This window comes from Schistocerca cancellata, chromosome 8 (assembly GCF_023864275.1).
Source record: "Schistocerca cancellata isolate TAMUIC-IGC-003103 chromosome 8, iqSchCanc2.1, whole genome shotgun sequence".
NCBI classification, from domain to species: Eukaryota; Metazoa; Arthropoda; class Insecta; order Orthoptera; family Acrididae; genus Schistocerca; species Schistocerca cancellata.
The window spans coordinates 110,804,950-110,830,530 of NC_064633.1; the positions used below are offsets into that span (position 1 = coordinate 110,804,950).

Here is a 25,581-nt window from a genome sequence, read left to right on the forward strand (position 1 = left end):
AAATATATTAAAAAGTTTTTCTGAGAAGAGTTATTCAATCTAGTAGGCAGAAAAGGTGTATATCCATATGATTACATGGATTCTTCCAAAAAATTTGAAGGGACACAATTACCAGCAAGGTAGAATTTTACAGTATGTTTGTGAAATAAGTGATGACGATTGTAAAAATGCAGAAAAATTTGAGAAAAATTTCATATCAAAATTTTTGATGAGTATCTTGATCTGTATGTTGAAACTGATGTTTTGTTATTGGCTGACATGTTTCCAAATTTTAGAAAAACACATATAAAATGATTTGATCTTGATTGACTAAACAGTCAATTGATTTATTACATGGTTATAATATGATATTAATGGTTGGGAAGGGAATAAGAGAAGGATTATGACAGTGTTGTAAAAGCTATGTTAAAGTCAATAATAAAGATATGAAAGATGACAATGTTAAAAATGTATCAAATTTTCAGCATATTTAGACACAGATAATTTATATGTTGACGCAATGTGTCAATCTTTTGCGTATGGTGGATTTGAATGGAATTAACCAAATAACTTTGACTGTACAAAAATAAGTGAAATATAAGATAGTGCTAAAATATGATTTTTTTTAAAAAAGTAGATTTAAAATATTCAAAAGAAATATATGATTTACACAAGGATTTACCATTACCTCCAGAAAATAAAAGTGTACCAGAAACTAAAGAAAGAAAGTTGTTGAGTACCTTGATTTACAAAGATAGTTTTAGTTCACTAAATCTTAAACAGTAGCTGTGTCTTGGAATAAAAATAACAAAATACATAGACTGTTAAAATTCCACAAGTGAGTTTGGTTGAACAAATATATAGATTTAAATATGTATATTAGAACTAAAACCAAAAACTATTTTGGAAATGAGTGAATAATTCAGTGTGTGGAAAATCGAAAGGAAGCATAAGAAACATAGTGGATGTAAAGTTAGTGACAGATGTTGATAAATGTAGTAACCTTATAGCTAAACCAAACTTTCAAGGAAGAAATACATTTAATGAAAATCTTGTGGCTATTCATATGAATGAAACAAAAATAGTGTTTAATAAACACATCTATTTTGGTACCAGTGAACTTGATTTATCAAAAGAACTGATGTATGATTTTCACTATAGGATAATAGAACTGAAAAATGGAGAAAATACTGAGTTGTGTTATCAAGATAATGACAGTTACGTTTACAATACAAAAACTGAAGATTTTTATGAAGACATGAAAATAATAATTGATAAATTAGATACTATTGATTATACTGAAAATAATATTTATGGCATTCCACAAGTAAACAAGAAAGTTTCAGGGAAACTGAAAGATAAATGCAATGGAAAAATAACAGAAGAATTTTGTTGTTTGACAGCAAAAATGTATGCTTATAAGGTTGGTAATAATAAAGAAAAATCTAAAGGAGTAAAGCAATGTATTGTTAAATGTAGAATAATCTTAGAACATTATGAAGACTGTATGTTTAACAACAGAGAACAGTAAAGAAAAAACATATACGATTCACAGTGGAAAACATGAAATCTATAAAGCTGGGATAAATAAGAAAGTGTTGAGTCCATATGATGATAAACGATATGTTTGGGAAAATAAAATAGATACATTACCACATGGACATTACAAATTATACAGAAATGTAGTAAAATGTATTCTGTATATATGGAAACTCTAACCAAGAATTTTCTACAGTGCAAGTGTCTAAAAAAAAAGATTAAAAAGATAAGTTAGTTAGACATAAATATTTTATATAGTATTACTGGACGTGTATAGATAAATACCAGGTATGGAAAAAATTATATGTAGTTTAATAATGAGTTTAAGATTTTGTTACCAGATAGATATTCTAAGTTAATTACTGATTGGGATTTTCGAATATCTGATACAGAACTGAAGAAATATGAAAATTACAAATACTGCTTTTCATGATCTGAAATTCACTTTGTGATTTTTTAATTTATTTTTTTCCTACTAAGTTTTATAATCGTTAAATGGACAATACCAAACAGCTGGAGCATTGAGGTAACTGTCTGAATAAAAAGAATATTAATGAATTTTATAAATGTAAGTATGAAGCAGGTGGGTTTTGTTGGATTTGTGAAGAAAGTAAAAAATATTGCCAGAATAATAAAGTTACTTGTCAATGTTGTAAGACTTTTTGGTAAGGAAAATATATCTTACATTCACATGATTAATTTTTTCTTATGTGCTCCTCTTATAAAAAATATTAAATTTGCTTCCTGATGTTTTATAATAAGTGAATGTGATGAGAAAAAATATTCATAATTATTAATTTTCTAAATAATTTACTATAAAATATGTATTTCTTTAATGAAATTAAATGAGTTAGACCTAAAAAGAGGGACTGCAATTAGAACAATTCTGTAGGTTCTAGGTAACTTTGGTCAGTCCTGGAGTGAGGCAGGACTGAGGTAAGCGACACAGAACCTATGAAATGGATGTACCGTTGCGCAAGATTCAGTATCAAGGGTCAGCATAAACTTATACTGAGATTCATCTGTCACCTTCTGGACTCATCTGTGAATGTAACAGAAATCTTTCTCAGCACTGTTCACTAGCCAGCCGGAGTGGCTGTGCGGTTCTAGGCACTACAGTCTGGAGCCGAGCGACCGCTACTGTCGCAGGTTCGAATCCTGCCTCAGGCATCGATGTGTATGATGTCCTTAGGTTAGTTAGGTTTAATTAGTTCTAAGTTACAGGCGGCTGATGACCTCAGAAGTTAAGTCACATAGTGCTCTGAGCCATTTTTTTAACTGTTCACTAATTCATAAGTTACCCGATCTTTCTGTCATTACTGGAGGAGACATTGCGTCATCTATAAGGTCATGGACTTGATGACATCTATGGGGTGATGGAACTTGATAGGTGCATGCCAGGTTGTTATGTCAAATTCCTCTCACATACAAAGCCACCCTCATTCTGCCAACAGGCTTGTCAAAGAGAACAGAGGACCAGACAAAGCTTCCCTTGTGGTGGGAAGGAATTATCGACAGCATGAGAACGCAGAAGGCAGTGGAAACCACTGCATTAAAGGCGCATAACATGTGTCCATAGGACATGTAGCTTGTAGGTGAAAAAGTCTCATGACAATCTCGTCATTGGCAAAAGATTCCGGAATAGAGCCCTATTCGGATCTCCGGGAGAGGACTACCAAAAGGGAGACAACTGCGAGAAAAATGAATGACTCTATGAGTCGAGGCATGGAATGTCATACGCAGGAACGGGGTAGGGAAGCAAGAAAATCTGAAAAGGGAAGTGCAAGGGCTCAACCTAGGTAGAATCGGTCTCATAAAAGTAAAATGGGGAGAAGACACGGAGTTTTGGTCAGATGAGTAACGGCTAATATCAGCATTAGCAGTAAATGGTACAATGGGAGTAGGATTCGTTATGAATAGGAAAGTAGGATATGGAGTGTGTTACTGTGAACGGTTTAGTGATATGGTTGTTCTTATCAGAATCGACAGCAAACCAGCACTGTGAAGTATAGTTCAAGTGTATGTAGTGCTGCTGCGAACTGAAGAGGAAGAGAGAGAGAGAAAGCATGTGAGGATACTGAAAGGCTAATGCAGCCTGTAAAGGGAGACGAAACTACAGTAGTCATCGGGGACTGGAATGCTGTTGTAGGGAAAGTAGTAAACGAAAGAGTTACAGGAGACTATGCGCTTTGATTTTTCCAGGGCTATAGATACAGCTACAAGAAATAGCTCGATTGATAGTACAGTTCAAGAGGAATGAAAATCTCTAAAAAGAATAATCATGGAAGTTGGGAAAGACACGAAGATACAAAGAAAGTAACTGCAAAGAAATCATGTGTAACGGAGGAAATACTTCAGTTGGTCGATGAATGAGGGAAGTATTAAAATGATCAGGGAAATTCAGGAAAAAAGAAATACAGGTCACAGAGAAATTAAATAAACAGGAAATGTAGGGAAGCTAAGAAGACATGATTGAACGAGAAATGCGAAGAAATCGATAAAGAAATGATTGTTGGCAAGAAAATCAAAACTACCTTTGGTGAAATTAAAAGCGAGCGTGGTGATATTAAGAGTGCTATGGGTATTCCACTCTTAAATGCAGAGAAGAAAGCAGAGACGTGGAAAGAGTATATTGAAGATCTCTGTGAGGGGGAAGATTTGTTAAAAGTGACACAAGAAGGAATAGGAGTCAATTTGGAAGAGAGAGTGGATTTTGTATTTCAGTCAGAATTTAAAAGAGCTTTGTAAGACTTATTATCAAATAAGGCAGAAGGTATTTATAAGATTCCATCAGAATTTCTAAAATCATTGGTGAAAGTGACAACAAAACGACTATTCACGTTGGTGTGTAGATTGTATCAACCTAGCAACATATCTCACTTTCGTAAAAATAACATCAATACAATTCCAAAGACTGTGAGAGCCGACAAGTGCAAGAATTATGGCAAGTTCAGCTGAACACTTCATTGAGGATTAAGATGTCAACCTGCTGCTGGGACAGGGTATGCATGAATAGAATCTTGTCAGCAGGGAAGAAAATGATACTGCCGTCACGCCAGCATGGGGAGAGAGAGAGGGAAGTGGGCAAGAGAGGCTTAGACAAGGATGTGAAGACGAAATGGGCTTGATTGTGGGAGTAGGTGGCTGAGTTGCTTAGGTGAAAAACTGAATGGGCAGTGAGGGAGATATGCTGGAGAGTGTGTCAGTGTTGGAAGGGATGCATGATTTGAAGGATGATCGTAAGGAACTGGATGATGTCTTTGGCTGTGGGGGTAGGCAGATGGAATTGTGGGTGTGGAGGGTTTGATCAGTGGGATGAATGGTGGGAATGGTAGACTATGGTTTTATGGGAGTGGGTTTTGCCTTACATGTAGAGGAATTGTTGGGATGGGCTTCATGACATGTATTACATGAAGGAGGTGAGGTGAGGTTCAGAGTTTGAGGAAATAAGAGGCTTTGCTGTGGGGGCAGGTGGGAGGATTTTTTACAGGCACATAGATGTAAGGTGATCATTGTAGACCAGGTACTTTTGGCACTGGTGGGACTGGGAAGGAGGATGGTAGTTATAAATATAGGACCCTCCCTTGGTGAGGAGGTGGTTGTTGGAGGAGGGAAATTCTATGAAGACATGTATGAGGAAGGTGGGTCCAGGGACATTGTACATGTGGTGGGAAGTCCAGATTCTGGGGGCAGGGTGGGCATTCAGTTCTGCCAACACCTCCATCTCCATGACCACAAGGCTGAGCCTTGTGAACACAGTGGTGATGGTTGGAGGTCAGCAACAATGGTGAGTGGGTTGGGTCTAGTAGGGACAGGAGGGGGTAAGGATTGGTGTAAGAGTTGAATGGCGGCCAAAGGTGACACGCAAGATCTTTTTGAGGAGGTTGGTGTGAAGGGAGGGATTGGGGGATTTGCTGAGAAAGTAGTCCTTTCAGGGAATGAGTTAGGAAATGGGGGCGTTGGGGAAGTATTTGTGGACTTCTAAGGTGGTGGATCAGGTGTTACAGAACTTGGGGCTGGTGCAAAGGTAGGCATCATAGTGATATCCCATGGGAGGTCAGAAGGGTTATTGGTAGGCGGTGGTTTTTTGGTGGGGTGCAGAAGTGGGGTCGACACTAGATCGTTTAGAGTCTTTTTGGTGAGACCGACCTGGGAAGAAGGGTGAGGGATAGGTTGGAGTGGGAGGTGACAGAAGGCCACACCTTCTTGAGATGTGGAGGTGCCAAAATGAGGTAGTGTCAGTAAATCATCAGGGGTGGCTTCTGTTGTCTGGCGAAGGAGGTGCTGATATTGCAGGGTGACTGGGGAGGAGGGGAAATTTTCGAGGGCAGGTGGCATGGGCAGGAGTGGGAGTGGACTGAATATATCTGAGGTACAATTTGGGGAAGGAGATGTAAGGGTAGAAAACAGTAATGAGGGGAGGTTGGGTGTAAGGAGGGGACCAGAGGAGGAACTTCATGAAGTGATAGTGGGGGTAGGGGAAGGGGAAATGTGGATAATGGTGGTGACTGGGTGTCTAAATGCAGAAGAATTTACTGCTGACAGGTGTTGCCTAGGTAGGACACGAAAACTCTGAGTTGGGAGACGATACATCAGACTAAGACGAACGCAAAGACCACGCAATAGCATGGCGACTGTGACTGCGATGGCGACATGACAGTAGACTCTGAAGCGGCGAGCAGTGGCGGGCAGCTGGCAGTAGACCCCAAAGCAGCGAACGACGGCGGCGGTTTCGGAGGCGGAGGGCAGCAAGACGGTACAGAGAAGGGCCACTGAGAGCTTCCAACTGGCGAATTGGTACTGAATGTAGCCCAGACGACAAATTCTTTCGTGTGGAAGGAGGGATTCCAACCATATGGATGTTAAAAACGTAAGGTTACACCTGCAGATTGGTGCAAAATAAAACGCAGGGTGAGGTGGGACCCATTTGGTTAGAAATTTCCACTATATGATGGAAAATTCGACCGACTGTGGCTGCCTAGGTGACAGGCTTGACCCATATTTGCGTGTAATTTATTTATGGGAGGGGAACTGTAGACTGCATATTACGTCCGCCAGATGGCGATTGACTGTGCTGATTGTGGCAGTTCAGTTTTTCGCCTTGGAATGTGCTGTTCAAGCATGATATTGAAGATTATTATCACAGATAAATAATACTATCCCATCATATGTATTAATCTCGTTTTTGATGGCTAGTATACAATATCTGGGTGTTCCATTCCGAGATGTGGCTGCTACATGCCTGATACATATAACTTTGCATGTTTGTTAACCATGCGACACAGCCCCCAAAATGGGGCGACAGGGATGATATAATAATAAATATAAAAATGACTCTGTGATGGTTATGTAACTGGAGATAAAAGAGCTATTGGTAATTCCATACACAAATGTCTTTGGAGACATTTTTTCTTGTTTCGGAACCACTGCAGGAGTCTCCACCGCCAGGAGTAGGAATGAGCACTCACACATTATTCAGCTCCGATGCAGATTATTTTTGGTGTGTGTATATTTTGACTCCCTGACGTTAAAGTCAAGGTACGAGTGTGTTCCATGCATTTTTCGGGTTTTCAGCCATTTTATCTCAGGTCATGTAAGCTGTGGCTGCAGCGCCAACAAGACAGCATACTAAACTAACATTGTAAATTGGAACTACTTCTGTGGCCGCACACTTCGGACACCATAACGCCTACTGCATCGGCATCCCACTTTACATCCAACCATCACGGGGTGCCTGCGTCACAGGGTGTATATTTATGACGATAATTTACGTCATCTGTGTTGTCAAAACACAGATTTACTGGCGGCCACAACACAACACACCAACAGGTCTCCACGAACGGCCGACAGGAACTGCTACCCGTTCCCGAAGCCTGCAAAGCAGCTTCACCAGAGGTCGCAGGTAGCCTAGGAACTACTTTGCTACGCCAGGCACGTGTTGCATATAGTTCCGGTAGATACATCCGCCAAAGGGCTTTATAAGGCAGCGCACTGCCTGGGAAAGGCAGTTCTATGCACCACTTTGAAGGATACAGAGCTGATGCCCCAGTAGCCACAGCCAGACCCCTCTTCTGGCTGGCCGATCTCTTGGTATAGTCGACGAACCTCCGGACTTGGTAGAACTGTTTGTGTTCACTCCACGTGTAGAATCGGGTCTTTTTTATTTTTTTTATAATTTTTTATTTTGTATTTTGTTTCGACCCGCAGTTGGGATCGAGTCGGTTGTTCTTTTGGATATTGTATTATTGGTTCGTTTTGGTGAGTCCAATAAATTGTTTCATCTTGTGTTTTCTACATATCTATTCTGCTAGCATAGATACTTCAACTTCTACACTGCATTACACATAAGGTTATCGAGTTTGTCGTATTTATGTGTAGGAGTGGTATACCATGGTTTTCTCTTTGTGGGGTACTGTGGACAAGGAGGTGGTGGACTTATAGACTGGTCTGGTAATCATGAACTTTGTGAACTCTTCAATAGAAAAGATGTGTTTCACAGTATCAAAAGCGAATAAAAGCTCATATCACTTAATATATGCTTGTTTATCAGACATTTTTTATAGTTTTAATCCATATCTACTTCAGAAAATGCGTTTTCCAGGCCATGGACCCTCAAATTGATAGATTCACTCTTCTTCATCATCGATGACAGTTTATAACATCATCATGGAATCACTCTGTCCGTCTGAGAAACGCATTGTAGAGATTTAAATGAAACTTAGCAAATGGATGGAGGATACCACAAATACAATATCAAAACAAATGCTTTGCAAGGAATAAGAACGTGAGTTAGTAACGACAGGTGGTCAGCAAAGGTCAAGACTGTAAACAGCGAGAATATGGTAGAATGGGAAACAAAGTTTTTCGATTTAATGTTGTCACAAAAGAGGTTGCAAGTAGTACTGAGAACAGCCTTAGCTTCTACCAAGAGACGATACCGTTTGGATGGTGTCCAGACATGCCAAGAAAATCAAAATCAGCGGTGCAAAGAAGCTGCTTCAAACCTTTCCTAACATATACTGTAGAACTGTGCTCCCCTCACAAGGAGTCTCATAGCATCTACAAGCGTCAATGATGGTCTTAAGGTCCACTATACAGAAAACAAAACTTGGCAAATTGTGATCTGAGGAGGTGAGAGAAAGCACTTGAGCAAGTAAGAATATCTAGACTCAAGTGCTTTGGCCACATTTTTCAGAATATCTAGACTCAAGCGCTTTGGCCACACTTTATGCATGGAAAGAACGAGTATAGCTACAGTAAATCTGGACAGAGACGTTAAAGGGGCTCAACGAGTGGGCGGACAATGCATTCGCTGGATGGTGTTGGAGCCTGTAATCTAGATGTTACCAAAGCTTCTCACATAAAGTTAGACAATCTAATCGGTAATCTTTTACTGTCAACTATATTGCACAGATAAATAGGAAAAAAGTATTTCTAGGAGGGCACACGTTTCAGGATTAAAACAATAGTTTATTCCGCATTGTGCTTTGTGTTGTAAATTGTTGGCCACTGGCACACTGGAAAAGTGCTCAAATTCATGCAGCCACTATGCATTAAGAAAAGCCGAGGTCCGATTACCGGTTGAAAAACGCTTTCCGCTTAATCACTTTAAAGGCTCCTCGAAAACGTGCGAGAAATTGGTGGCTCACTTGTCACATGAAGCCCCCTCAGAGATTCCCAGACACACAAACTGCGTTCTTCCTCCAGATTCCTGTACTACCTCTTCGTCTCTCTCCTTACAAAAACCGACCACTCCAACCACCAACCATCTTCAAAAACTTCCCTAAGATTGGATTTAGGACCTCCAGTGTCCCTATATGCCATGTTAGTCCTCTTGGTACGTCTCCTATTCAGATGAGAAATATTCTAGGAGGGATTGCTCGAGTGTTTTGTAAACAATTTCTTTGTAGACTGAATGCATTTCCCAAGTATTCTTCCAATAAACCGAAGCCTTCCAAACTCCTGTACCTACGACTATGTGGTCTTTCTGTTTCCTATCTTTACAAAAACATTACTCCAAGGTATTTGTTTCATTTGACTTATCAAAAGAGTGAATCGCTGATGTTGTAGTCATTATCGTATGTGATGTGCACAATTTTACATTTCAGAACTTTCAAACAAGTTGTCATCTTTGCGCGACTTTCAAATCTTATTGAGATCCCACTGAATATCTCTGCAGTACTTCAGCATATATAGCAGCATCGTCTGTGGAAGCTTCTTTTTATTGTTGATATTGTTCAAAAGGAAGTGAAGATGGAACATGAACAGCAAGGATCCCAACACATCTCCCTGGGATACACCTAAAGCTTCCTCTTTATCCACCGATTACTCAGCAACCAAGATAACATGCTGTGTCCTCCCTACCAATATATCCTCGACCTTGTACCTCAATGCAGAGAGTATTGGGGCAAAGTGTAACTGAGCCACTCTGCATTGTTGCCAGACGTATCCAAGATGGTGGTGATGACGTCATTTAAGATGGCAGTTGTGATATCATTCCAGATGGTGGATTTTGGCTGTGCTCCAGTCGTAAATTCTCAGGAATTTCTTCCTCCATTAAGACATATGTTAGATATTAGTAGACTGCTACTGACCAGAAACCTCCTCCTTGTCAATGATAGACTTGTTAATGTCTATGCTCCATGTCATGGGTTACTTTGCTGCCTAGATTGCGGAATTCATAATTTCATCTATTTCGTGATCACCAGTCCTGATGTTAAGTATCTTGCTGCTTTTCATTTCTCCTATTTACTCGCACTCTGTAACCTGTACTCATGAGACTGCTCAACCCGTTCAGTATATCATGTAAATTTTCCTGATTTTTCACTGATGAAATCAATGTCATTAGTATCTTTTCACCTTGAATTTGAATTAAATAGCTGAAACTTTCTTTTATCTTCATGATTGCTGCTTCAGTGTATAGACTGAACAGTAGGGGTGGAAGGCTACATTTCTGTCTTACACCCATTTCAATCTGAACACTTTGTTCATGGTCTTCCACTCGTACTACTCCCTCTTGCCTCTTGTACATGTTGTATATTACGCATCTCTCCCCACTTTTTACATTATTTTCCTCAGAATTTCGAACTTCTTGCACCATTTGTCATTGTCGAACACTCTCTCCAGGTCAACTAATCCTACGAACGTGTCTTGATATTATTGTGATTTGATTTCATTATCAATGTCCGAAATGCCTCTCTGGTGTGACTCCAACAATACCACATAGGCTGCACCTCTCGCTATGTCCTTCAACAAACCGATAATCCACGCCCTTTAGGGCGAGGTGGGGTCGCTATTGGCATATCAATGCCTGGCCACGACACGTGCACAATGACTCAACCAAACACCTTATCCTCAGGGTCCTTTTCCCACGCTCATCATCATCATCTGTATGTCCACCCTGTTGCTCCCATCCTCTGTGACTCCCTCTCCCATACTGACCGCAAATTCTCCATCTACGTGATTGCTGTAGACCTTAATATCCATAGCCATGGCCCTGACACCCTCTGGTGGTGGCATCACTTCCTTTCCACCCTCCAAGGGTACCTTGTACCCCTCCCTCAGCATAGCTGTCCTGAATTTAACACCACCCCTGAAATCATCCTCCCTTCACCCAACCTCCTAGAGCATATCACCACAGAAGTCCTAGATCCCATTTGCCATGACCACCTTTCAGTTCTGTTCTCCATCTACTTTGTCCCTCATCCTGTACCAGCTCCCCACCCTGTCACCCCTCACCCCTCCCATGGTCGTTCACAACACCATCGTGTTTTTTTTTCTCAGCATGTTATGGTCTTAGGTGGAGATTTCAATTTATCAGATATAGACTGGGACACTCAGATGTTTAGGACGGGTGGTAGGGACAGAGCATCGAGTGACATTATACTGAGTGCACTATCCGAAAATTACCTCGAGCAATTAAACAGAGAACCGACTCGTGGAGATAACATCTTGGACCTACTGATAACAAACAGACCCGAACTTTTCGACTCTGTAAGTGCAGAGCAGGGAATCAGTGATCATAAGGCCGTTGCAGCATCCCTGAATATGGAAGTTAATAGGAATATAAAAAAAGGGAGGAAGGTTTATCTGTTTAGCAAGAGTAATAGAAGGCAGATTTCAGACTACCTAACAGATCAAAACGAAAATTTCTGTTCCGACACTGACAATGTTGAGTGTTTATGGAAAAAGTTCAAGGCAATCGTAAAATGCGTTTTAGACAGGTACGTGCCGAGTAAAACTGTGAGGGACGGGAAAAACCCACCGTGGTACAACAACAAAGTTAGGAAACTACTGCGAAAGCAAAGAGAGCTACACTCCAAGTTTAAACGCAGCCAAAACCTCTCAGACAAACAGATGCTAAACGATGTCAAAGTTAGCGTAAGGAGGGCTATGCGTGAAGCGTTCAGTGAATTCGAAAGTAAAATACTAGGTACCGACTTGACAGAAAATCCTAGGAAGTTCTGGTCTTACGTTAAATCAGTAAGTGGCTCGAAACATCATGTCCAGACACTCCGGGATGATGATGGCATTGAAACAGAGGATGACAAGCGTAAAGCTGAAATACTAAACACCTTTTTCCAAAGCTGTTTCACAGAGGAAGACCGCACTGCAGTTCCTTCTCTAAATCCTCGCACCAACGAAAAAATGGCTGACATCGAAATAAGTGTCCAAGGAATAGAAAAGCAACTGGAATCACTCAACAGAGGAAAGTCCACTGGACCTGACGGGATACCAATTCGATTCTACACAGAGTACGCGAAAGAACTTGCCCCTCTTCTAACAGCCGTGTACCGCAAGTCTCTAGAGGAACAGAAGGTTCCAAATGATTGGAAAAGAGCACAGGTAGTCCCAGTCTTCAAAAAGGGTCGTCGAGCAGATGCGCAAAACTATAGACCTATATCTCTGACGTCGATCTGTTGTAGAATTTTAGAACATGTCTTTTGCTCGAGTATCATGTCGTTTTTGGAAACTCAGAATCTACTATGTAGGAATCAACATGGATTCCGGAAACAGCGATCGTGTGAAACCCAACTCGCTTTATTTGTTCATGAGACCCAGAAAATATTAGATACGGGCTCCCAGGTAGATGCTATTTTTCTTGACTTCCGGAAGGCGTTCGATACAGTTCCGCACTGTCGCCTGATAAACAAAGTAAGAGCCTACGGAATATCAGACCAGCTGTGTGGCTGGATTGAAGAGTTTTTAGCAAACAGAACACAGCATGTTGTTATCAACGGAGAGACGTCTACAGACATTAAAGTAACCTCTGGCGTGCCACAGGGGAGTGTTATGGGACCATTGTTTTTCACAATATATATAAATGACCTAGTAGATAGTGTCGGAAGTTCCATGCGGCTTTTCGCGGATGATGCTGTAGTATACAGAGAAGTTGCAGCATTAGAAAATTGTAGCGAAATGCAGGAAGATCTGCAGCGGATAGGCACTTGGTGCAGGGAGTGGCAACTGACCCTTAATATAGACAAATGTAATGTATTGCGAATACATAGAAAGAAGGATCCTTTATTGTATGATTATATGATAGCGGAACAAACACTGGTAGCAGTTACTTCTGTAAAATATCTGGGAGTATGCGTGCGGAACGATTTGAAGTGGAATGATCATATAAAATTAATTGTTGGTAAGGCGGGTACCAGGTTGAGATTCATTGGGAGAGTCCTTAGAAAATGTAGTCCATCAACAAAGGAGGTGGCTTACAAAACACTCGTTCGACCTATACTTGAGTATTGCTCATCAGTGTGGGATCCGTACCAGATCGGGTTGACGGAGGAGATAGAGAAGATCCAAAGAAGAGCGGCGCGTTTCGTCACAGGGTTATTTGGTAACCGTGATAGCGTTACGGAGATGTTTAACAAACTCAAGTGGCAGACTCTGCAAGAGAGGCGCTCTGCATCGCGGTGTAGCTTGCTCGCCAGGTTTCGAGAGGGTGCGTTTCTGGATGAGGTATCGTTTATATTGCTTCCCCCTACTTATACCTCCCGAGGAGATCACGAATGTAAAATTAGAGAGATTAGAGCGCGCACAGAGGCTTTCAGACAGTCGTTCTTCCCGCGAACCATACGCGACTGGAACAGGAAAGGGAGATAATGACAGTGGCACGTAAAGTGCCCTCCGCCACACACCGTTGGGTGGCTTGCGGAGTATAAATGTAGATGTAGATGTGTTGACTGGAATGCCTACTGGGAATCTATCAACATGTAGGTCAGAAGCCAGCCCATCCCCTTCCACTATCCTGATGACAATGGTCACCCCTCATCCTTCCTCCAGCAGACCATTTGTGGCGCTGTGGCAACCCATGTTCCCACCAAACAAATCCACTCCCACCATCCTACCATTCCTCCAAAAGAAATTCTCTTCCTGCATGAATACCTCCGGGTCTACCATTTCTTCCTCCACATTATTGACTGGAACACACTCCTCCATCACTGGCAATTACAAAGACGCGTTTGAAACCTTCTGATAGCACAGATACCCCGGATTGGCGCCATACATGCACCAAACACAGTACCAGACTTCCTGTCCTCTAAGTACAGGTCTGCCTTCCATCACCTTACTGGTAGACATCCCACCCCACATTACCCACTCCTCCGTGACAACTGCCCTTTCCCTCAGTAACATGCCTCCATACCTGATAATTCTCACTTTGATTACTCCCTCTTCCCCAATCGCCTTGACCACACCGGTACCACTGTCCCATTGCTTGCTCCTAGTTTCCAATACTTGGACTAGTTACTGTCCTCAAAAATCAACGCCCCTATTACAGCACACAACATTAAAATAATCCTCTAATCAAAACGCCACACTGCCCCTAGTCATAAATGCATCACCTACTTCTGCCTCAAGCAATCCCCTCTCTCGTTTCTTGGTGCCCTTACCACCCTGTACAACACCATCCCCTCCATTGGCTTTTACCCTGACCTGCGGAAACCTCCCACATCCTGTTGCTCCTTAAACCAAAGAAACCACCTTTCGACACTTCCTCCTATTGCCCCATATGCCTCACCTCCATGATCAGTAAGATATTCAAGTCCATCCTCTCTTGCTGGCATCATCACCATCCACCTCACCACTATTTCCTCCCTCTTACCCAGTGTCGTTTCTGGCCTTCCTTCTCCACTGACAACCAGCACCTCAATCTTATCCATCTCCTCTCTCTCCAACTTAATTCTTGCCCCTCTGCTATTTTTGTTTCCCTCGATGTGCAGAATGCCTATATTTATGGCATTCCAAGCTCCTTTTAAAGCTCCATCTTCATAGAGTTAAGGCTAATCAGCCATTGACCTTTTTCTACGTGGATGCACACGCATTGCTCAACCTCTTATGGGACTCAGTAAGATTGTCTGCCATGAGTAATGAGTGTAATGGGCAGGGGCACTGCGAACATAGCGCATGGGCATTAAGTTGGGACTGTGGGTCTCACAGGGAGTGTGCAAGGGATAAGTCCCTGCAGTCGCTATTTGATCTGTGCCCTCAGTGGCTCAGATGGATAGAGCATCTGCCTTGTAAGTAGATGATCCCGGGTTCAAGTCCCGGTCATGGCACATAATTTCAACTGTCCCACTTGATGTATATCAACGCCTGTTGACAGCTTAAGGTCTTGATTTAATTATCACTCTAGAGAGCTGCACAGTCACCAATGGTATCTGTTCTTTTGGACATGGCTGAAAGAACAGATACCATCTTCATATTGAAATACCTTGTGCTCACCCCTCACTGTCACCTCATCTGGTTCTAGGCGCTCAGTCCGGAACCGCGCGACTGCTACGGTCGCAGGTTCGAATCCTGCCTCGGGCATGGATGTGTGTGATGTCCTTAGGTTAGTTACGTTTAAGTAGTTCTAAGTTCTTGGGGACTGATTACCACAGATGTTTAGTCCAATAGTGCTCAGAGCCATTTGAACCATTTCACCTCATCTGGACTCCCCATCACCTTAGCGTCCAATGCCAATCCCACACAGGCTTCTGTCTCCTGAAACCCCTATCTGTCCAGACTTTGGAACTGCACCCTTCCACCATCGTCATAGCTATAAATTCTTGATCTATCTGGTCTTCTGTCATGGCAGTGTCGCCTGGATCTCCATATTTCATAAATTTTACAAAGGCCTCCGAATTCTTGAATGGCGGATCTAGCCATAAAAAGCTCGAGCATTTCGTTGGAATTGACACAGCTTGAAAACCGAGATTTTATCCTCATGCCGATAAGCCTGAATTTTGTCTCGATTCCTATTCAGCTATTCTTATATTCCGTCTTGAGTTCACTTTGACTTTGTTTCTTTTTATGGCATCCAACTGTATCGAAAATCTGAATATCTGATACTACTGAAGCCGGTGAAGATAAAAAAAAGTAATCCTATCTGAAGGCCCGGTAACAGAATGCCAAAAATAGTAAGTACATGGAGGATAATTACATGAAATATTTGTCAGGATTCGTAAGCAGTGAGTCCCTGAGGTACAGGATACACGAACACCGAGACGTAAGTTTAAACAGTTTATTAACAAAAGACTGATTATGAAACATGCACGCTACGCGCACCCATAATCACTGCGTCTGACATCCTAACACCAGCTAATTACAGTCATATCGAAAGGCACCATTGTGAGCTAAGAAAAGTGACATATTTGCGTCCTAGTCTACGCTAGTTCTATGGCTCACTGCAGACGGCGGCCAGTGGCTTACTCTCTTGTGGCACATTGTGGCCTGACACATGACTACTGACCAAGCAAATTGTCAATATTCCAAGATAGGTCGGCTGGCGAGCACGTGTTACACACTGTAAGGCTACTTGCAAACCCATAGATCCTTACATTACTCTCCTCAGAGAAAAAGATGAACTATAGGTTCAAAACGACCTCCTGGGCGTTATGAATTTACTTCACCACTCATGGCATCAGAAGGCACTATAATGTGTATTTCATTTGCAGACACAGTAACGTTCGGTACAGAGAGGCGAGCTTTCAGGATGACAGTTTCATACATGGCAAATGTTGTTGACAAAAGACAAATCAATAAAAGCAATAAAAACAATACTGACAATCAAATAAACATTAACCTCACTGGATGAATTGAAGGATGTAATTCTATTTGCTGCTTCAATGAAGTTTACTTCATTATTGGAAGACATTACATTTTCATGGATATCCTTTTCCATATGTTAATATGTTTGAATCATTGTAATAAACAGATAACATTCTCATTAGTAGCAGATGTCCAGTTGCATTAAATGAAGTTGGCAGTCCACTAGGCTTGTCAAATAGTTCACATGACAAATCACAATGTGTGGCATTAACGATCAATCCACTATAATTAAATTTGAGTGTGAGGGGTAGCTTACGTGAATCGTAATTTTTACAAATAAATGTGACATCAAGGTGAAGTTAAACGAAAAAATTATACCTTCAGAACATCGTTTAAGAAATGGATGATAAAGATGCGTTGTAATTCTAGGGCAATCATATCTTGGGGGATGATTCGTACACAATCCTTTCTCACAGCTGTACACTCTACTATCTAAGAATACTGCCGATTCAGGGCAAATTAACTTATGATTACATTTACTTGTATGCAAATCGTTTTCATTTAGGGACACAAAATATCTTCGATCCTTGCTGATCAGTAGATAATCATTTAGTAGAGTACTTTAAACGAATACCTGCCTATCTCCATTTCACAGGGTAAGTATAAATATTTCAAAATTATGCTTTGATCTAGAAACGGGTATAGAAACAATAGCAGTTGATTCATCTTCAATTAATAAAGAGTGTGTGGTGGTTAACTTGTAGTAAGAATACAAATCGTAAGAGTTAACAGGGTAGATCATAGTATATGTTGCATCTAGCTTTCGTTCAGTTGAAAATAGGATATGTAAAAATTGATCTGGATGTTGTATTATACTGTACAAAAAATCATTTTAACTACTTTCTAACGCTGTTCTTAAGTTAAGGCATCAATTCTAGCATTTGATAAACTATCAGTAACCCTTAACAAAAGAGTGTTTAAGTGTGCACTCACAGCATTTAATTGTTGGAATAATTTTTTGATATTTGCGTTCGTTTCATTACGAATTACATGGAAATGCGAGATAAATTGCTTTACAATCTGTTCAATGAAAACTGTGTGATTAGTATTGGTTTTTTGCATATTGTTTACTACGATAATTTCATTAGAGAGGTTTGTTGAATTTGTAATGGACTGTTGTTCAAGAGCTAATATTTTACCTTTCACTTCCTGTAGATCTCGACTAGATAAAGTACCAAATACAGTATGAAGGATACTCCCTCCAAAATCAAACCAGGCATGTTTACGCCTAATTAAAGTTTTGGATGGCAAAAGCTTTAAAAAACAGTAAATCTCTTTTCATACTTAGCAAATGTAGAATCTACCTGCATTTTGGCTGTGATCCAGTTATTATACCAAAATGTAGCCATTTCTAAAATTGTATCATTACCCTCAACAGAACGAATTGGATCAATTTGCTTTTTTACAGAATTGAACTGTTGCTGGATTTCACTCAGATTGTACTTGAGTACAAGTTTTACATTGCTTGTTGAAACGACCATGTCTGATCATGGTTCAAACAAAACACCTGTACTCTGTGGTACTATTACTACAGCATTAGTAGAATATGTTATCATAGCAAACATTATAATAAAAATGGGCATGGTTAATTAGTTCTAAATACTAGAGTTAACAATGAACATAAAATAAATGAATTGCTTGTGGTAACTTGTGGAATAAAAGGTTTAGCTGCATTTGTGCACGTGTGCAATAGTTTCAATACTAAATTTTCACATCGCATTCACATAAGCACATGGCTAAAATAAACACACGCATTGCACTCTCACACACTACGCACGTTTGCGCAGATTTTTGGCGTGTCTTGAACAGGATAGCTCGGAACGTGGCGATGCCTCAGCCTCAAAGTCTAGACTGCGACCTCGCGATTCTCGCTTCTTGGGTTTCAGAACAGGAGGTCTACCTTTCGGTCGGTCCTTGTCGTCTTGCGATGCTACAGGAAATCTATTCAGAAATAGCTTTACATGACTGACATGAACGACAAACGAACGAAAGGACAGTTGGAGCTTAAGAGTGACTGGCGCCAACACCTCCATGATTGGATATGGACCTTTCCGAAACTTCTTAAACTTTTCGACTTCACTCTTAACACCATGTTGCTCAGACACACATCATCTCCACCTCAGTACTGTGGCACTGCTGCTTGGTGGTTGTGTTGTCTTGCTTGCTGAAGAAAGGATAGATGATTTCGGCGTTTCACTCCCTTCCATGCTTCCTTTAGTTTGCATGCTAGATCCCTTACATGTTCACTGCTGATTCCAGTAGTTGATTGTACAAAGTCCGAAGGTGAATGCAATCTTCTTCCATAGACGATCTCATATGTACCTAGACCAGTTGATCTGTGCATTTTGGCGTTGTGACAACTTACTAAGTACTGTAAACATACATCCCAATTGTAGTGTTTCTTGCCCACATAATGCCTAACCATTTTAATAATTGTTCTGTGGAGTCACTCAACTCTTCCATTTCCTTCAGCGTGTGCTGAGTTATTTGGATGAGCTTACAAGTCTGTTTTAGTAATTTACGCATAAAATTCGTTCCTTATCACTAATTATACTCAATGGTGATCCAGAAGTCATTCTTTCACAAAAACTTTAGCTATAGTCACAGCACTCTGATCAGGTATTGGTATTATGAGAAGGTATATAGAGAAATGATCTAACATTGTCAGTATGTATTTGTTTCCATCTTTAGTCTTAGGCAACGGTCTTACATCTAGTCCTACTCTTTCAAATGGTTTACTTGTCTCTGGCAGTTTTTGCAATGGTGCTCTACTTTTTCCTACATTATTCCTTGTGTTACATGAATCATATTGTGAAACAAACTCGAATACGTCAGCTTTGTGGCTCGGCCACCAAAACATTTGAGCTATTTTAATGTTTGAGGCTTTTTTACTGCAATGCCCTGATTATAAAGAATCATGTTGTTATCTCATGATTTCTTCTTTCAAGCTTTCTGGAATAACTAGGTGGTTTCCTTTACAAGTGATTTTGTACAATAATCCATCTATTTCGACAAAATGTTTATCATTTTTCTGTGATTTGCATTGTGGATTTTCTTCTTGAGCTGCCTTTAGCTCTTCTTCTTGACTTATTGTAACACAAACATTGACTTTTCGAGTCATTGCATCAGCATTCCCATGTTGTTTACCAGGTCGGTGAATAACCTTAAACTGGTACTGACTCAGCCTTAACGCCCATCTTGTTAATCTGAAACTTTGATGCTTTAAGCTCAGTAACCATTTAAGTTCGGCATGATCTGTAGTAACTGTAAAATCTCTTCCTGTTAAGAAACATCTGTTATGTGTTATACCAAAAACCAAAGCACAAAGCCCCTTCTCAGTAGTAGTATAATTACATTCTGCTTTGATTAATTGTCTAGAAGCAAATCAGATTGAATGTTCATGTATATCAACTTTTTGATACAAGATTGCACCGATGGCAAAAGTCGATGCATCTGTTGAAATAATAAAAGGTTAACTGAAATCCGGATAGGCTAACACTGGGGCTATGGTTAGAGCAGTTTTAAGTTCATCCATTGCCTTTTTGCATTCTGTTGACCAATTAAATGTGGCTCCTTTCTTCAGTAGCTGTGTCACTGGATGTGCTATATTCGCATAACTGGCCATAAATTGTCTGTAGAAAGTTGACAATCCCAAGAATGATTGTAGTTCTTTCAAATTCTGTGGCTCAGGAAACTTCTTTACATCTTCAATTAATTTTGGATCAGGTCGAACACCTTCACAGGTTATAACATGACCAACATAGTTAACTTTATTTTGTGCAAAATGACATTTATCTATTGACAAAGACAGGCTTGCACTTCTTATACGCTCAAAAACAGTTTGTAATCTCTCAGTATGCTGCTTCATGTTTGCACCAAAAAATTATTACATTATCGAGGTAAACAAGTGCTTATGTTGGGGTGAGCCCTTGTAAAACTGAATGCATTAGTCGTTGAAATGTAGCTGGAGCATTATGAAGTCCAAATGGTATACTAAGATACTTGTATACTCCTGTTGCAGTTAAAAATGAAGTTTTTGCTTGATCATTCGGATGCACTGTTAACTGGTGATAACCACTTGTTGAATCACATACTGAAAAATTCGAGATTTGCCGAAGTAATCCAAGATTTCTACTAAATTTGGTAAGGGGTAAATGTTGGGTGTGGTCACAGCAATCAAAGATCGGTAATCAACACCAAAACGGAACTGTGGTTCTCCAGAAATTGATTTCTTCTTGACAATTACAACAGGCGAATACCATGATGGGTCTGAAGGATCTCGTGTTTTTATAATTGCGGCTTCTAATTGTTCTTTAACCATGTCTTCTACCAACTCTCTTTGACTAAATGGTATTCGGTAAAGTTTCTGTGTGATTGGGGCTGCATTCCCTGAATGAATACGATGCCGAACTAAATTAGTGACAGGTAAATTTGCACGTTCTCGGAATAAATCTGCATACTCCAACAAAACAGGCTCTAAAATCTTCTGTTCATCATCTGTCAAATGTTCTATCTTCTTCCAAATCTTGCGCTTCAGTTCGTTATTAATTTCGTCTCCTCTTTGTAATTTTGCGGTACTGTTACAAAAATCTGTGTTTATAACTGCAGCGTTTCTTACCACATCTGGAATCTGTATTGCATCGCTTTTACTTATGCTCGACACTTCAGCTATTTCCGTTCCTCGTGGCAAAACAACATCCTTATTGCTCATATTCGTTATTGTAACCGGGACATTCTGTCTCACCATTGTAGCGACACCTACACGTCTAGCAACATAACAAAGCATTGTATCCAGTAACTCACTTTTCTCGGATCGCTCAGTTAATAACAAAGTTCCTTCCTTGCATGGGGCTGACTTTCCTGCTCTCTTGGGAATTTGCTGAGGCTGATCAATTTGAACATCGACTAGGATGATTTGAACTGATACATCGTTTGGGCAGTCCATTCACACGACGTCAGTATCGCTGCTCCCTTGAGTACCATCTGAAGAACGATTTCATAGATTGTAGTTGCTACGGCCTAGTCTAATCTTCCTTTCTGCGACAAATGATTTCACGCAAGTAGGCTCCGCTGCTCCCTGAATTCTTAATTTGGCAACCACTAGCTTATCGCGATCTGTCCATGATCCTAACAGGGCGGCACCTTCAAGTTTACGAAACAACACTTTCACTTCATCTTCGGTTTTCCCGTTAACCACTGGTACTGATGGCAATAATGAAAAATTCATTATTGTAGTTGTACTTGTACAGCATAAACTATCATTTGACAGATCTTTCGGAATGTTATGCTGACTTATTTCTGCTTTTAACTGCCGAAGCTCTACTTGCAGTTCATTAATAACAGTTTCCAGATCGACAACGTTACTCTGACACGATTGCGGGATTTCGTCTAATTAAACGCCAATGAGTCACTCAAGTATAAAATAAAAGGCCATCATTGCCTTTCGTATTCTAGCCAAACTGGAGTAGACCGATTTGAATTCCAGCGTTGGATGTCCCCCCGTAGTCGGAAGATGTTCAGGCTACTGCTACTCGAAGTTCACATTGTGCTGCTCCTCTTCACGACTGTAGGTTTTCCATAATTACCCCCATGCATACCCCACTTCTATACTAGTAGTAGAAGTAGTAGCTTTATTCATACATAGATCTCTTTTAACGAAGGTATAGGACATGTCAGACTATTTACAAATTTAGATCAATTTAAAATAAGCTTATTCGTATACAAATATATTTAGAGACTTCTAGTTAGAGACAATCATTAGAACTACTCCTGGTATACAATACTTTTTTTTACAAATAACTTATTAAATAACATAATGTCACACTTTTCACTCATATGTCAGTATCAGGCACTGCACACTCTATACACACATTGTTTCATAAAACACTTCACTCACTACACACACACACACACACTGGTGATCTCTGGGTCATATTCTGTACCGAAACTTCCCATTTGCTGTTCCGAAAAACTGAGTCAGCATCCCTCCATAATGAATGAGATGTTGAGCTCAGAAAGAGGAAGAGCTTGGGGGTAAATATTTCTAGAAAGGAAAAAAGAAGAAAAACATAAAGTTAAGGTGTTATGTGTAATTTTGGACATTTTATAATCGTTATTATTATTATTTATTTGTATAACATTTTTTTATCAAATCCCTATTCTGTTTTAGCTAAGTAATCCTTCAATGTATAAAATGTATTGCATAACAGGTACTTTTTAGCTGCCTTTTTAAATAAGTATATTTTTGAAATTTCTTTAATCTCTTTTGGTAATTTATTGTACAGTTTTATTCCTTGGCAGAAATTGCTGTTTTGAGTTTTATGTTTATTTTTTCTTGATAAATCTAAGTTCAGTCTCTTGTTGTATTGTCATGGACAGACCTGTTTGTGCAGTAATTACCAATGTTATTTTTGAAATGTGCAACTGATTGGTAAATGTATTCACATGGAGCAGTTAAAATCCCTAGTGTTATGAGTAGATCTTTACAATGAACTCGTCTAGTATTTTTGGTTATTATTCATATGGCTCTTTTCTGGAGTTTGAAAATTGCGTTCATGTTTTGTGCATTTGTTCCCCAAAAAAGCATGCCATAGCTAAAAATTCAGTTTACATATGAATAATATGCAACTAAAAGACACTGCAAGTCACACACTGATGATAGGATTCTAAGGGCATAAGATGCTGATGACATTCTGTTTGCAAGTACCTTCGTGTGTTCACACCACTTCAACTGAGAATCAAACTTCATTCCTAGAAATTTTGCATTTGTTACAGTCTATAGAGGTGTCATCTACATTTAATTTAACATTGTCATTTTTCCTCTTCAAACTGAAATTCATGGCATTAGTTTTCTTTATGTCCAAAGTCACTTTACTGCTTATTGACCAATCATAAACTTCCTTGAGAGTTTCATTTGCTTTCTCAACAAGGATTCATTTGTTTTCTCAATTACTATAATATTGCTGTCATCAGTGAAGAGAATTTTTTCACTATGAGCAATACTACTGGGAAAGTCATTGATGTATATCAGGAACAGTATTGGTCCTAATATGCTACCTTGTGGAACCCCCATATTAATGTATTTTGGTTCGGATAAGTGTTTTACTAAACGTTTAGAGCTATTTGAAGTATGTGTTATCTCTACTCTTTGTACCCTATCTGTTAGGTATGATCAATACAAATCATTAGCTGCCCCTCTTATTCCTAATGCTATTTATTATTCTTATTCCTAATGTTATTCCTAATGTTATTTAATATAACCTTATGGTCGACTGCATCAAACGTCTTAGAAAGATCCAAAAATATGCCTTTCACACACTCATCTTTATCAAGAGCATCAAGTACAACTTTTGTGAATTCTACTATGGCTGACTCTATTTTTGCCACTTCGGAAACCGAACTGTGATTCACTTAAAATGTTCTATTTATTCAAGTAATTAATTAACCTTCAAGTTTTGGACGTTAGTGTACATCCTTTCTAGTTTATAATGCATTGATCATTCAGTGGCACAATAGCTTCCTGTAGCTGAACGGGAAGTCTCTCAATTGGACGCCATTCAGAGACATGCGTATCAATTACCCACCCCAGGTATACTATTAGATAAAAGGGACATACAGGTTAACGTAGAATTCGCACCATGTGTCGTTTGTGGTGGATCATCACACTCAAAAGTGAAGACTAGGTTGAAAGCATACCGAAAAATTCCGTGGACCGTTCTTGATACCATCCATGACCATATAGTTTCCAGGCTTTAACGCTAGGTTTCCTGCAATACCATCATGCCTGACTGTAACTGATCAGTCTCACTTAGTGTTGAACTCCTCTGACTGTCACTTGCTTCTTTTAACATGTGACTAACAACCAGTGGAATGTGGTTCTCTCACTGTAGTAGGTCCAGTGTTTGTATTGCTGTTCATGTAAGACTTCCCATGTACAGCAGCTTGGTGATGGCTCCGAGGCACCGACAGTGCGCCAGAGTGAGCAGGACCGCACCAGCTTTCTCGTCAAGAGGCTGATGGACATAGGATCTCCAGACGAGACGGTACGCCTAGAAACCAACAACAACAGCAACGGTAACAGCAGCAATACAAACGACATCGGCCAGCCCTACAACTCGAAGGCCACAATGTCAGCACAACAGCTGCAGCAGCACCAGTGGATTCCCACTGTTCAGCACCAGCCACCTCCACCACCACCAGCTCCACCTCAACCATCTCTCAGTGATCTCCAACAGCAGGTCCACTGTGCCACTCCTGTGACGCCGCCTCTCCCACCATCCCGCCAACCACTCACAGCAACACTGCCACCATACTCAGTACCACCATCGAAGCTCCCAGCCCCCTTTCAGGAACTCAAGCAGCCCCAGCCACCGTTGTTGCAGCTTCCAAGCCCTCACCTACAGCAGGCTCCAGACGAGCCAGAATCATCACGGAAACCTGAAGAACTGCCAGAAAATCCAGTTTTAGCCTCTGATGAAGCAATCGATCAGCGCACAAAATACAAGTGTGAAGATTGCGGCAAGTTCTTCAGCACCAAGTCGTCTCTCAAGGTGTGCACACTTATTTGCTAACCTTTGACTATTTACAGATATTTGTCGTAAGGGCTCGTACCTGCAAGTGTTTTCTCTCTTTACTTAAATTAACTTACTTGCTAATGGACTCCCACTACTTCATTTTGCATTGTTGAAAAAATCACACACATACAAAAAGTTATACATATTCTTACCACAGGAAACCCGTAAAATTTTCATAACTTTGAAGAGTTACTGCAAGTAGATCTGGTATGCTGCACATAATAAAAGATACATCAATCATACGAAATTAACTGTTCCAGAGACACATTAAGTCTCAAGCCCATGGTAATGAATTAAAATCTGCAAAAATTCCAGGATTCGAACCCAGATCTCCTGCTCACTAACCAGATACACTACCCAGCGCGCCACCCAGGTTCTCTGACTCATAATTGCA

General features: G+C 40.3%; 1 protein-coding gene across 1 annotated transcript; it reads left to right on the forward strand.

Moving 5' to 3' along the window:
* Nucleotides 1-1,237: 1,237 nt before the first annotated feature.
* On the forward strand, nt 1,238-25,184 carry LOC126095404 (bromodomain-containing protein 4-like). Its single transcript, XM_049910204.1, has 2 exons — nt 1,238-1,402; nt 24,552-25,184. Exons 1-2 carry the CDS (start codon nt 1,238-1,240, stop codon nt 25,182-25,184), a joined length of 798 nt encoding a protein of 265 aa, XP_049766161.1.
* The last annotated feature ends 397 nt before the right edge of the window (nt 25,185-25,581 follow it).